Source organism: Felis catus, chromosome E3 (assembly GCF_018350175.1).
Source record: "Felis catus isolate Fca126 chromosome E3, F.catus_Fca126_mat1.0, whole genome shotgun sequence".
NCBI classification, from domain to species: Eukaryota; Metazoa; Chordata; class Mammalia; order Carnivora; family Felidae; genus Felis; species Felis catus.
In genome coordinates, this window is record NC_058383.1 from 34,888,122 (window position 1) to 34,901,314 (window position 13,193).

General features: G+C 44.9%; 1 protein-coding gene across 7 annotated transcripts in view; it reads right to left on the reverse strand.

Moving 5' to 3' along the window:
* The window catches only part of RBFOX1 (RNA binding fox-1 homolog 1), a 2,060,838-nt gene that overhangs the window by 126,532 nt on the left and 1,921,113 nt on the right, over positions 1–13,193 (reverse strand). For all 7 annotated transcript variants that reach the window (XM_023246535.2, XM_045047971.1, XM_023246513.2 and 4 more), the window contains one exon: positions 6,467–6,610. In XM_023246535.2, coding sequence (XP_023102303.1) covers positions 6,467–6,610 — 144 coding nt within the window. The remainder of the gene's footprint in view (positions 1–6,466; positions 6,611–13,193) is intronic.

Consider the following 13,193-nt stretch of genomic DNA (forward strand, 5'->3'; position numbering starts at 1 on the left):
GTCCAGGTAGAATCTGATGATGAGGGTTACGGCCCTTGGCCCCAGCAAAAGCTAGAGGAACAGTGAGGCCATGGAAGAGAAGTCAAGTCCAAAGAGATAAAAGCAAGATCCTCCAGGTGGATATCCATCTTAATCAAGACACCAGCGTAGCTGTGATTAGCCCTCGGGCTGAAATGTACTTCTCTCAAAATGATTCCCCATTTTGTTAAACAAACAAATAGATTTTAGACAATTAGCACGAATAGACTCTATAAGGGGTGAAAGCAACTTGACACATTTAGGCCCGGAAACATGGTTTCGGATTACAAATAGGGCAGCCAAATAACTCATGGATGCCCAGTTAAATTTTTTTTTCTAATTTTTTTTTCAACGTTTGTTTATTTTTGGGACAGAGAGAGACAGAGCATGAACGGGGGAGGGGCAGAGAGAGAGGGAGACACAGAATCGGAAACAGGCTCCAGGCTCCGAGCCATCAGCCCAGAGCCTGACGCGGGGCTCGAACTCCCGGACCACGAGATCGTGACCTGGCTGAAGTCGGACGCTTAACCGACTGCGCCACCCAGGCGCCCCTGCCCAGTTAAATTTAAATTTCAAATTTTTCAGGATAATTACATCCCCTGCAATATTTAAGACACACCTATACTTAATAAAATATGTTATCTACAATTCAAATTCAACTATTGTTATCTTATGTTTGTCTTTATTTGCTAAATCTCATAGTCCTAGGGAGACGTGCACGTCAAACAATTTGTGATTCATACTTTTAAAAAAAGGGAACATGGACTTGGAATCAGAAGCATCTGATAGTCCAAAATCTTTTCCCCTTGACATTGGAGTCTCTTCCTTTTTCTTAGCTTGCATGAAGTACAGTGGGTATTTATTTATTTAACTTTTTTGAGTGTGCAGGTGGGAGGGGGTTGTTGTGAAAGTATGCGACATGGCCCAGGAAAAGCATGACGGGAAATTTACCCTGATGCAGAATTAGGGCAAGTGCTTTTAGTGATTAAAAAAATAAATGGAACCACACGAAGTAATATGTCCATCCTTTTTTCTTGTATTTTGAGCTTTTGTATTATTCCATTTGCTTTTGCAGCCTGGATTTTTATTGCATCCTTTGTTGCCCTAAGAGATTCTGCATTCTGTCTTTTTCCCCAGGGTAGAAAGCATTAAGCAGCCTCCATGTTGCAGAGGACAGAGTGGCTGGGAGGGAAAGAAAAGGAACCAAAGATAAGAAGACAGAGAAGAGAAGACAGCTCCCCTGGCCACTACACACAGGACACCAGGGGGCCCTGAGAATAAGTGCAAAGAGGGTGCAACTAAGATTTGAGAACAGAATTATTTGAAACATACAGAGGCTATCCTCTGGAACATACAAATAAATCTACCTTCCCTGGAAAGGCAGAAAAAAAAAAAAAACTATGCACACTCCAGTTGAAGAGAAAGAGCTCAAAACCTTGAAACAAAAGTAGTTTGATGAGAAAAAGGGAATCCAAAGCTATGTCATGGAAATGTGCCCATCCCCCAGGATACAGAGGCGGTCAGGGGACTGCACCTTGAATTTGTCTTGTGGAGCGGACATGTTTCTCTTCTTCCCGGAGAAGTAGAAGGCTAGGAAGAAACAAAGAAGCAGGTGGGCTGGGAGAGGACAGGGGAGGACTACAGTGCCAGCAAGAGAGATGGAAATACCAAGAAACTCATAGGTAACTCACCCTGCAATTGATGGACACTCTAATTTCCTTTTGGTCAAGAGAATGTTCTTCTATGGAGCATTTTCTGTGCCCTAGATTTGGGCAGAGAAAGTTGTTAAAAATAGAAGAAGAAAACTTTCAGGTTTGGGAAATGCAGGATTTGCCGTTGCAAGGGGACCTGAATTTGATAGTAAAAACTCCTCCCGTTTGTGAACTCCTCAGAAGCAGTGATTTTGATATAACCTCCTCAGAATATTCAGTCCACACAGATGCTATCATATTTATTTCGGGCCTGAGAGCATGAAAGCACACATATTTATGAGCGGGGAAGCTTGAAAAGAATTCCTTCCAAAACCATGAAGCAAATGTCATCTACGGAACATTCTCTAAGCAGTCAACATGAAAACACTCCCTTTAAAATAAGATCTGGTTGAAACAGAACCAACCAATCAAGAAGTAATCCTAGCATGTGTCATTCCCTAAATGAAACAATGACACCATATGCCCTGAAATGGTCTCAAATGTTTGCCTCTTTGGCAGTTGCTACTGGGTGGGTGATTCTCAGAGCCAGCGAAGCAGGCGAAGCAAACGGGCAGGAAGAATACTGGTGTGAGCCCCATTTCGAAGACAGTTGCATACTGTATTTATAGTATCAACAGTTTAATTGGGAAGTTTGGTACTAATGATGTAAACACAGCTGGCACACGTTCAGTTTAAACAGACACGGCTCGCTCGCAGACATTAACTCGCATTTGTCTGCTCAACACCCATGGTTAGCCGCGTTCCACGACAACTCCAAATCCACGCGAGGGGTCTCAATAGCTGTATCAAGAACAAAATCCAAAAGCTTACAGGCATGCACTGGAGCAGGTACGTACCAGGCATTTTCAGACAGTTTCAGATCAAATAATATTTCCCTGAAAAACTGTGAACGATGTTCAACGGTTACAGCATAAAACATGAAAGTAAAGGTTAGTTCAAAGAGTGTACATGGAGGCTAAGAAAAGGCACCGTCTCAGTTTTCTTTGGGTTGGCTTCATGTCTGGAATGCAGAAGTTAGGAGGCACCAGGCCAGGTCCAAAAAAAAATAAATAAATAAAAAAAATAAAGGCTTCATTGCTTCTAACCGCACGGTGCATGGAACTTTGCCAGTAACACTAAAGGGGCAGGCATCTCTGTTTTATTACAAAGAGGTGATCATGAAAGCTTCTTTTGCATGTTCTGAAAGTCATGTGGTCTGTTTCTGGGTGACAATTATGAGTGATTTCACTAGATCATGCATCATGCCTAGAGGGTATGTATTTTGATAACAGAAGGAAGGCTGTGCTGTAAACAAGGGTATTGTGCACATTTGAATCCTATACTCCATAAGTAGTTATTTCTGAAAACAGTCCTGTGATACAATGTGTCCTGTCAGTGGTCTGGATATATCATAACCACCTCTCTCACTCACCTAGGTACCTGTACACTTCTAAAGGTAAGGTAAAGAATCATTCTGTTCAAGAGCAAGCCATTACAATCAATTTGGAGGAAATCCACACATTTCTTTCATGGGATCATCAAGATTTCAAACATAAAGAAAAGGCACTCTCACGAATGCTTCCTGAAATAAGGACAGAGCTCAAGACTGAAGTAGCCAGGCCAGAAGCAATATTTCTTACAGTGAAACACCCAGAACCAATGGCCCTGATCTGTTCCTTTCGGCCCCAACTGGTGTTTTTAAAAAGACTCTGGTTCCACTGTGGCCAGGTAACTTCTTGACCAAAGACTGTTCTATGAAAGAAAGAAAAGAAAGGAAAGGAAAGGAAAGGAAAGGAAAGGAAAGGAAAGGAAAGGAAAGGAAAGGAAAGGAAAGGAAAGGAAAAGTAAAGAAAAAAGAAAAGCAAGCAAGCAAGCAAGCAAGCAAGCAAGAAAGAAAGAAGGCAAGCAAGCAAGCCTGAACTTAGAAGATTTAATGCCAAACGCTAGAATAAATTCATCCAAAGGAGGAGGAAATAAAGAATGCCAAGTACCGAGTACATGGTGGAAAAAGGTAACCAGAATCGTAATGAACAGGCCCTGAAGCCAGAAATTAAAAAGAAAATGTGACCCTCTTGCAGTGACCATCAGGCCTGCAGAAGTTGCAAACTTCACGGCTGAATTACTAATGGTGGCAAAAGTTGTTTATGAACACAGCCAGGTTTTAGGCAGTTTGAGAAGAGAACTTCCTCTTTTGTCTTGTTTTGCTTTCAGTTTCAAATCCCCATGGCCGCCTTTAACAAAAGAGACAAAGGAGAAAAGCCCAAAAATCTTGGAGAGGGTTTTTCTCTGCAATCACCCCCATTCTAGCTCCTGTTAAAGTGAAGGGACAAAGGGAAAATAGAGCAGTAAAAGGCAAAAAGAGATCTCATGTCCAGCCGACTTGGAAAAGGCCTGAGTGGAATCAAAATGTGGTATCTTACAGTAACTATGGCCGCAAAGAAACCACACTTAATTCTCTCAAGTGGAATGTGGGGAGCCAATCAGAATGTGTACAGATGCCTTTCAATGTGATTCAAGCCACCAAGCTTGTCGTATAACCAGAGTGGGCTTGCCACCACCAATGCTTGCCTGGGAACAACAGATTTTTAGCTTTGAAGTTCCATTCTTCAGAACAGAGGTTGTAAACCAAAGAGGCCTCAGCATTATTACAAAGAATCCAGGAATCCGTATGTGCCTGAACATTTTTATAGCTGAAACTCCTAAAAAAAAAAAAATCTTGCGTACTTTTCAAATGAGCACAGATGCTGTTTGTGATGAGCAAAATTAATTTCAATATTACTGAAGGCATGCTGCATTTTCTTAATTGATACTAAGCGTATCTATCATTTTGTCAAGTCGACGACGTCTTGTCAGTTGCTTAAAATGTCTGACTTTTACAAACACTGGCTCTGAAGCCAGTAGATTGTGATCAGAGTTTGACAACCGGTAGTGTGTTCGGTCTCTGGCAGGACTCAGCCCTGCACCGCTTGCCCTGGCCCCGGGAAGACACAGAGGCTCAGATATCCGTGCAAGCAGGAGGCCTTCTTCGGGAGTTCCAGCTGTGGATTTTTCCAATACGTCTCTGACTTGGCTGTGTAGTCCTCTGGTGACTTTTAAGATAACAGAGAAGACCAGGGAGGGAAGCGCACCCGCAGGGGGGCCGCTGCAGTGAGTGACACTCTAAAAGACCACCGGGATGGTCATTAAGAGGGCCAGATTCAAAGCCAACATCCCAGTGACACCTGACGAGGGAAGATGGACCACAGAGCAAGACTTTCTAACCTGACGTGGCAAAAGGAATCTAATTCCTCTGGCTGCCATCATTCAAACCTGGTCTCACTGCTTTACACACACTTAACCTCCACTTTCACTTTGAATGCTCTGCACTTTTCAAAGTCATCTTTGACCTGAGAGTGCCCGAGGGTATCTCCACTCGGCAAGAGTTAGAGGGCTCAACTCAAGGTTATTACCAAACGAGGAAGATAAAAGTGCAGAAGCTGACCTTTTCCTCTGAAATGTCAGGATTCAAGTCTGGGTATCTGAATATGAGGACGCTTGCTCTGTCTTTGTGTCAGATGCATACTTGATAAACATCATGCATGTTAAAGAAATAAAAGGTGCAAGCAAGCTAACCCCACAGTCGCAGAGTGATGAGCCAGCGCTCCCCTTTACATGAGGGGGGGAGGTGAGGTCTACTCTGCCCGGGGTTAGGCATTACAGTTTGGCTTCTTCTTATTCCTTCTGTAACATTTGCATCCATCCACGGACTCTTAGAAGAAGAAACTCCAAGCAGCCAACCTTTCCTCTAAGTCAAATGCTAAGGGTGTGGTTCTGTTCATGGAATCCACAGATACCTCCCATCAATACTGGGATGGACGTCTTGAACAAACAGGCTGAATTCGTTTGCAGAAACAACAACAACAACAACAACGACAACAAACGAAGGATATCTAAGCACTGTCAGAATTTTATCCTTTGGTGGAACTGAGCCCAAAGACACGGCTAACTCATTCCTTCTCAAGGTGGACACTGCGACATTTCGTCCAGGAAAAGAATCAAGTCATGGCGTCCTACAAGGAAGCAACCCTATCATTTATTTTCTCTAGGTTGGTCGTGGCTTCCGCCCTGCTCTGCATTTCCATCATGGTGCCTTGGAAAGGCACCTCTGTGGGGGTAACATCGCAGTAAGAACCTCTGAATCCTCACCACCAACTCCAGGAGAATGTATATGGCAGGATACAAGTCAGATTTAGATGTCTTTAGCATTTTTTGTTTTTTGTTTTGTTTTGCTTTTTAATGAAGTTTTAGGCAGAACTAATTACTCTCTAAAGCTGCATCTGAAATCCAAATGCACAGTGCCTGGGAAAGAGTGAGGTATCTGCAGGAAAATGTCGTGATAACTTGTCAACTACAATAGAGAGAAGAACCAAAAAGACACAAAATGTTTATTTCAGCCGTGATGTAGGGTCCCGGGCCACTTGATTTGGGACCATCAGTGAGATTCTTTCAATGCTATTTTATCTGGGAGCTCATTTTCCTTCTGACTTTCCCGTTCCTAATTAGAAGAACACCATTTGGCCAAGTGGGAACACGGTGAACACATACAAAGAAATGGATACTGAAATCGTGAAGAGATTCTGGCCAAAATACAGCTACAGACTAGGATCCAAAATGCCTTTCTTTTCCCCTCTGTCCACATCTCACCTTCAGAACTTACATGAAGAGAGGGCTCTGGGGACCCCAGAGCAGGCACTGCAGAGGAGAAACGCACTACTTACGCCAAACATTTGTCGGAGGTCCGGATCTCGGAACCGGAAGGGGATGTTGGAGACATGCAGCCGTTTGGGCTGGGACTTGTTTTCTGAGTTTTCAGAAGGTTGTGTCTGGGGCTGGCCATCCGTCGGTGCTGCGTCATCTGTCTGCTAAAAGGACAAGAGTAAAGAGGCTCTGAGTGGACCTACGTGCTGTTTCCAAACTGCTTTTGCTTCCCCTAAATGGTAGGAAAATGCTGGAACAAAGGAACAAGGACAAGGAAAGAAGTGCTGGGTCATTCATTCATTCAACATTTCTGAAGACCCCCCTGAGAGCCTAACGTGGATCTGGGACTCAGTAGCGAGAAAAGCGGACAAAACTCCCTGCCCTGGTGGAGCGCAATTCTTATGGTGGGGGTGGGGGGCAGGAAAGGCAATGAGCTCATTAACAACGAAATATGCAGCGGGTAGAAGGAGAGCGCCGGGAACAAAAATAAAGCAAGGGGATGGGTGGTTGGCGTGGAGGTACTGGGGGAGTTTTAATAATTAGGCAGAGAAAACCTCATCGCTGAAGCTAGGAGAGGGTGTATCCCTTAATCAAAGGTGTCCAAAATCTTAAAACATCGCCTACCTAATTGTTGAGAGTGTGAAGATAAAATATTAGCAAATGTAATAAAACATTTGGAAAGGTTGTTTGGTGCTCTGCAGTCTAAGTAAGCATCTGATTGACTTAATTTATTATTAAGGCTTTAACTTCTCGTTTTTTGATTGTGCAACTGTATCGTGTCCGTTACAGCTGACCCCGTGTGGCTAGTTAAATCTGAATGAATTAAGATTAAATAAAATGTAAAATGCAGCTTTTCATTGACACTAGCCACATTTCAAGTACTCGATAGCCACCTGGGGCTAGTGGTTTCCTTGTCAGACGGTGCAGGTTTAAAGCATCTCCAGCACAGCAAGACATTCTGTGGACCATGTTGGTGTAGATAAGGTTACATTATTAGCATAACTCGTTACTCTGCTTCCCGTTCTTGCCAGAATGAGTCTGCACAACATGATATTACATCGGCACCTGGATATGGGTAGGAACCAGGAGAAAAGTCACGGTAACATTTGGTATCCTGATAGCCATGACGGGTATGGGTACTCTTGGTTCTAGAGATGCTTCTAGAAACTTTCTCTGCAATTAGCATCTCTTGCCTCTGGGTGGCAGTGGATGCCATTCACATCAGTCAGTTGCTTCTCCAAAACCATGATGGAAAACCTATGTGGAAGCCCATCAAATTGATGAGCAAGGAACCAGCCTCACCTACTTATAAACAGTTTAGAAGCATATTAACTGGGACGAAACTATCAATGCAGTCAGCCAGGTGTAAAATAATAAAGACACAGAGAAGGAAACAATTTCACAAAGTGAAATATGTATTTATATATATTTAAAAATATGTATGTTTATTTTATATACATAAGTGTTTTATATATGCCATACATATACATTTTGATATATGTTTATCAAAATATATATATAATATATATCATATATATTATATACATTATATATGTATTATATTATATATATAATATATATTATATACATTATATATGTATTATATTATATATATGATATATATTATATATATATATATCAAAATAACATGGGCATAATTTGTGACTGTCTCGTCAGTACGTGTGTTTATTGGCAGACTTCATTTCCATTCTCCTTACTGATACATCCTGAATGGCATTCTGATGCTTTTAAAAAAACTTTTATTATTATATTTTTAGTGGGGGGAGGGGCAGAAGGGGAGGAAGAAAGAATCCCAAGCAGGCTCCACTCCCAAAGTGGAGCCCAACTCAGGGCTGATGCCATGACTGTGAGATCGTGACCTGAGCCGAAATCAAGAGTCGGATGCTTAATCCACTGAGCCGCCCGGGCGCCCCCTGAATTGCATTCTGAAAGCAAGACCTTCCCAGGGGCTGGCAGAAGACTGTTCCAAGCTGGTTTGGTATCTAAGGCCCCCCTGGATGACTTCTTCAACCTTGAAGTGCTATGTCATGTCAACAACAACAATGCACTTGGTCATTCTGTCTATGCTGTTGGAGTGAATAGGCAGGAGGATGGTGATAATCCTCTAACCTGGAAAACGAGTAATAATAATAATGCACACCTTCTAAGGCTCTGCAGGGACTGACTGCAATCACATATGTCAACTTGGCAGAGTTCTTGTCACATGGCATATGGTCAGTAAATGGAAAGCAATGAATATTTTAGAGTTATGGTGATTTTTTTTTTTTTTAATGTCAAAACGAGGAGTGAAAAACCCTCTCTCAGGTAAAGGAAAGGTTTTCATGGCTCCTTATACATGTTTTTACTGAGCAACTACTAGACACTGGATCTGTTAAGTCAGGCCTCCAAACACATTCAGTTTCCAGTTCAGAGGAAGAGAAAGAGGGTAGAAAAAGACAGTTGCAAGGCTGGGATCACAGGGAATCATAGAGGGCTGCGTAAACTTGAATCAGGGACACGCTGCAGGGCTGGATGCCTTAAGAGGCTTGCCAGTTCTGGGGGGTTATGTTTTGAGTGGGAGGTGTCTAACAGAACAGATGAAGGGGGCGGATGCTGTACCCGCAGTGTGCAAAGCACATGCAAAGACGCAAAGGTGAAATCATGTTCTGGATTCAGGGGGCTTCTGCGTGTGATCACTGGTCAGTGCAGGTCATGTGAAGGAAGGACGGAACGGTACACTGTGGGGGTAGTGGCGGTTGGGTTACAAACGGCCCTATGCATAGAGCAAGAGTATATATTTAATCATAAAAACTGTGACGAGCCACCTATGATCATCCCAGGGCATGATGTGATCAGCACAGGATGCCAGAGCTGAGCTATAGCCGACAAAAGATACATGCAGGTTGAAAGGCTGGCTGAATCACTGACTGAACAGCCGAAGGGATTACAAGTGTATCAATAAAGTAACGAGTGAAGGAGCAAACGGTCTGCTTGGCACCTTCAAGGGAGTCAAAACGCAGTCTTACAACAGCGAGGCCCAAACAGAGCACGAATGTTTTCTCTGCTGGTAATAGGAGGTTTGGTTACACAACAAAGCCAGCGACATGCCCTTGAACCACATGGTTGGGGTCTTAGTACTCTAACCTAAGAAGCTCTGTCAGCACAGGCAGCTGCTGAGACCCTGAACCTGCAGCTCTAGATTCTTTCCTCTGGAAAGAAGTTGCTGTTCAAATGCAAATTAAGACAAATTCCTTCTCATCCCAAGAAAGAAACTGAGATTTGGATTTGTACAGAACGGCTGGATGTTTCAGCTTAATAAACCTAATTAGGAATTACAGAGATTATGATTAAACATATTAAATGATTAATAGCATTATGCCGCTCATGTGAAAATTAAAATTAATCATCTTTAGTCAAACAGGACTTTGGAGAAATCTTTGCGTTGTTCCCTTTGATAAAAAACATACAACGCTCAATTAATCATTTTGTAGTGTGGGCATGTATACAAATGCTCATCAATTGTTATGTCGGGATACCTGTGTATTAAAGGTAATTTTTAAAGATAACATGTAAAATGGAAAACAAACCAACAGTGTTTCAGATATCGTGGGTGGATGGAGAGGAGAGGGAAGAGGATGACGTCAGGATCCAGAGGCCGAGAAAGAAAAACGGATCTGTGAGCTCAAGCACGCCTGCTTACACGTTGGGACGTAACACAAGCGGACCAAACGAGACCGGGGCTGTGCAAAATGGCTACTCCGGAACCCGGGGCACGGTCGGGGTGAGGCCTTCCAGAGTGGTCCTCACCGACTCTCATGGTGAGTAGGTCAGGATGAGGGCCTTCCCCTTCCTTTCTCCTGGGAACTTTCATGGAAAACATACTCAGGACAAGCCTGAGTTTGAGGTCGTTGTAGTCTCCTAGGAAATTACCACAAATGTGGTGGCTGAAAGCAACAGCAATGTACTCCCTCACGGTTGTAGGGGCCAGACATCTACAGTGAGGGTGCTCTCAGGACCACACTCCCTCAGGAGGCTCTGCGGGAAGGCCCATCTCTAGCTCTTCCAGCTTCTGGTGGCCTCTTGGCTTGGAGTTGCCTTTCCCCAGTCTGTCTCTGTGTTCATACGGCCTTCTTCCCTCTGTGTGTCTGAGACTCACATCTCTGTCTGCCTTTTTCTTTATAAGGACATTAGGCACTGGGTTTAAGGCTCACCCTAGATCTTGGCTTGGGATCCTTAATTACATCTGCAAGGACCCTTTGTCCAAATAAGGCCACGTTCATGGGTTTACAAGGGTCAGGACATGGACATATCTTTTGAAGGCCACGCTCAACCCACAACAACCCTTTATTAAACAAGAAAACAAACTGGAAGCACATGTAGGATGGGTAGCTGTAGTCAAGGAGGAGATTCATTTTCTACCACTTAAGGTGGCCTGAGGTTCTCCAAAGGGTTCGCCCCACACCAGGTCCAGAAGAATAGAGAATGTCTCTGCCTGAGCTGTCCCAGGTTCCCATCTGTCGCCCTGGGAACTTTAATGAGTTCCCTAAATAGAGGGGACTGCAATCTTCCCTTTGCCAGCCTGGGCGCCCTGGCCGCCATTCCATCCCTACCCCTGGAGGTACTGACGCCCTCCAGCAGGACTGAGACGCGCTCCACCAGCCTCCCGAGAGGCAGCCGATACTCCAAAAACAAGGACAGGCCTGCCAGTTCCCTGAGCCTAGAGCTGTACCTCACACAGATGGCTAAAGCGGTCACGGCATCCCTGAGAAGGTCGGTGAAGCTTACGGCGAACGCCCAGAGTGAAACTTCTACCGACAAAAATAAAATAACGTAGAAATTCTAAGAAGGTTGCGCAGGGAACTGCACATCTAGAACGTGTATTCCCCAAAGTCAGGGGCTCCCTGCTAGGGAGCTGCATCCCCTGAGGCTGGTGCCTGGCAAGGCTTCCTTGGAATTAATTGCTCGAAGAAGAACTCTTGATTTATCCCTGATTTTTTTTTCCTAAGTATCATTTTAGCTCTAAGTGGGACGCAGCTGAACTGGAAAGATACCTCATAACCATGTTTCGGAGATCAGAAGATAGAACATAAAGACCAAGCAAATTACAGCTGATCTGCTCGCTCAGAGATGAGAGGAATTTGAGAAAACAAAGGATGTTCGAGGCAGAAGGAGAACGGCCAGGGCACTTGCCCTCTCTGAACCCTCTAGCCCAGGCCCCCATCCTGGGCTGTGATATTCAGTAGGGCCTGGCCCTGACCCCCTTGCTTCTTGAGGCTCCCCAGTCCTTGCTCACTGGCCACCTTGTTCCTCCTTCCGCCCACTCGGCAAGCTCCCTCCTCAGGCTCCACACCGGTTATTCCTCTGCCTGGAGAACTCTCTCCCCAGATGCCTATGTGGCCGGCTTGCCCCCTCTTGCCCATCGGCTGTCTGCCCAGACATGACCCGCCTGAGAAATCTTCACCTGCCCGTTACCAAAGTACGTATCACTTCTTCCTTTTAGGTTACGTGCTTCTGTTATTTTCTGCTGTGCCTGTCTTCTCTACCAGAACGCAAAGTCCACGAGAACAGAGACTGGGGAGTTTCCATTCACTGTTCTGCCCTACACCTAGAGCAGTTTCTCTACCAGAAATGGTGATGTGGGGGCTGCTTAGCTCTTTGACCTGGGGCTGGCCTCCATCCTCTAGACGACAGTGGGACAGCCGGAACTATCTTCAGGGGTTCAGGTGCTCCCTGTGGGGGGTGGAACTGTACCGACTGAAACCGCTGATCTGGAGCACACGGTAAGTTCTCAGCAAGGGCCTGTGGCGTCAATGAACAGGTCTGGCTTTGGTATAGCGAGCGGCACAAATGCTAACTTCACGTCTCTCACTCTTAGTTGTGGATGCACATCTGTCCTGGACCCTTCAGACTGGGATAATGTAATCCAAGTCTTGCAAACAGTTAAGTTCCATGAACAAACAGGGAATGCGTATCATTACTATTATTAACAGCGTTAAAACCACCGGGGTTTGTTCTTTTCTCGGGCGTGTGGATACGGACGACCCTGAGATGCAGAGGCCCCATCACGCAGGGGAGGCTGCAGGACCCCACACGAGTGGAAAGTCCATTAACCCTAAGAGGTGTGTTTCCAGGCAGCCGTTGGCAGAGGTTCGAAAATAAGCTCATTAGGATGGCAAAATCCAGCTTCTACTCTGGCCCAGTTCGAGAGCCCTATTAGGAGTCAGGATGTGTGCCGCAGAATTTTTCCTAATAAACAAACTCCCCAGATATCGGCGCAGGTTATAAATGTTAAGAAAACACCACCAGCACTTTAATCTCCCAAAGATCACTTAGTGCTTCCGCAAAGACCTTAATAAAGAACCGCGGGGCTCCCTCTGCTATAATCGTTCCTAATTCAATGAATAGCTCTGAGCAACCCAAGGCTAATCCTGGTGAAATTGGATTTTGATATCGACCAATCCGGGGATGACTGTTGGAGAGAATCCGCATAGTTTTTGTATGTGCCTTTCAGATTCTGGCCCCGCCCCGCGGGCTCAGCTCTGAGCCCATGAGGCACTGCTGAGCTCACCTGTGTGCTATCTCCCGGGGGGTGACCAGGTACCCGGTGGTAACGCAGGCCGAGGACATTTGTAGCTGGGCATCCCTGAGCTAAACTCCAGTTCTGTCACATAGGAGCCGAGCTCCTCAAACCCTTCTGGGCCTGTCTCCTCAGATTCAAGTAAGGATAAAAGGTTCCACCACCACCTA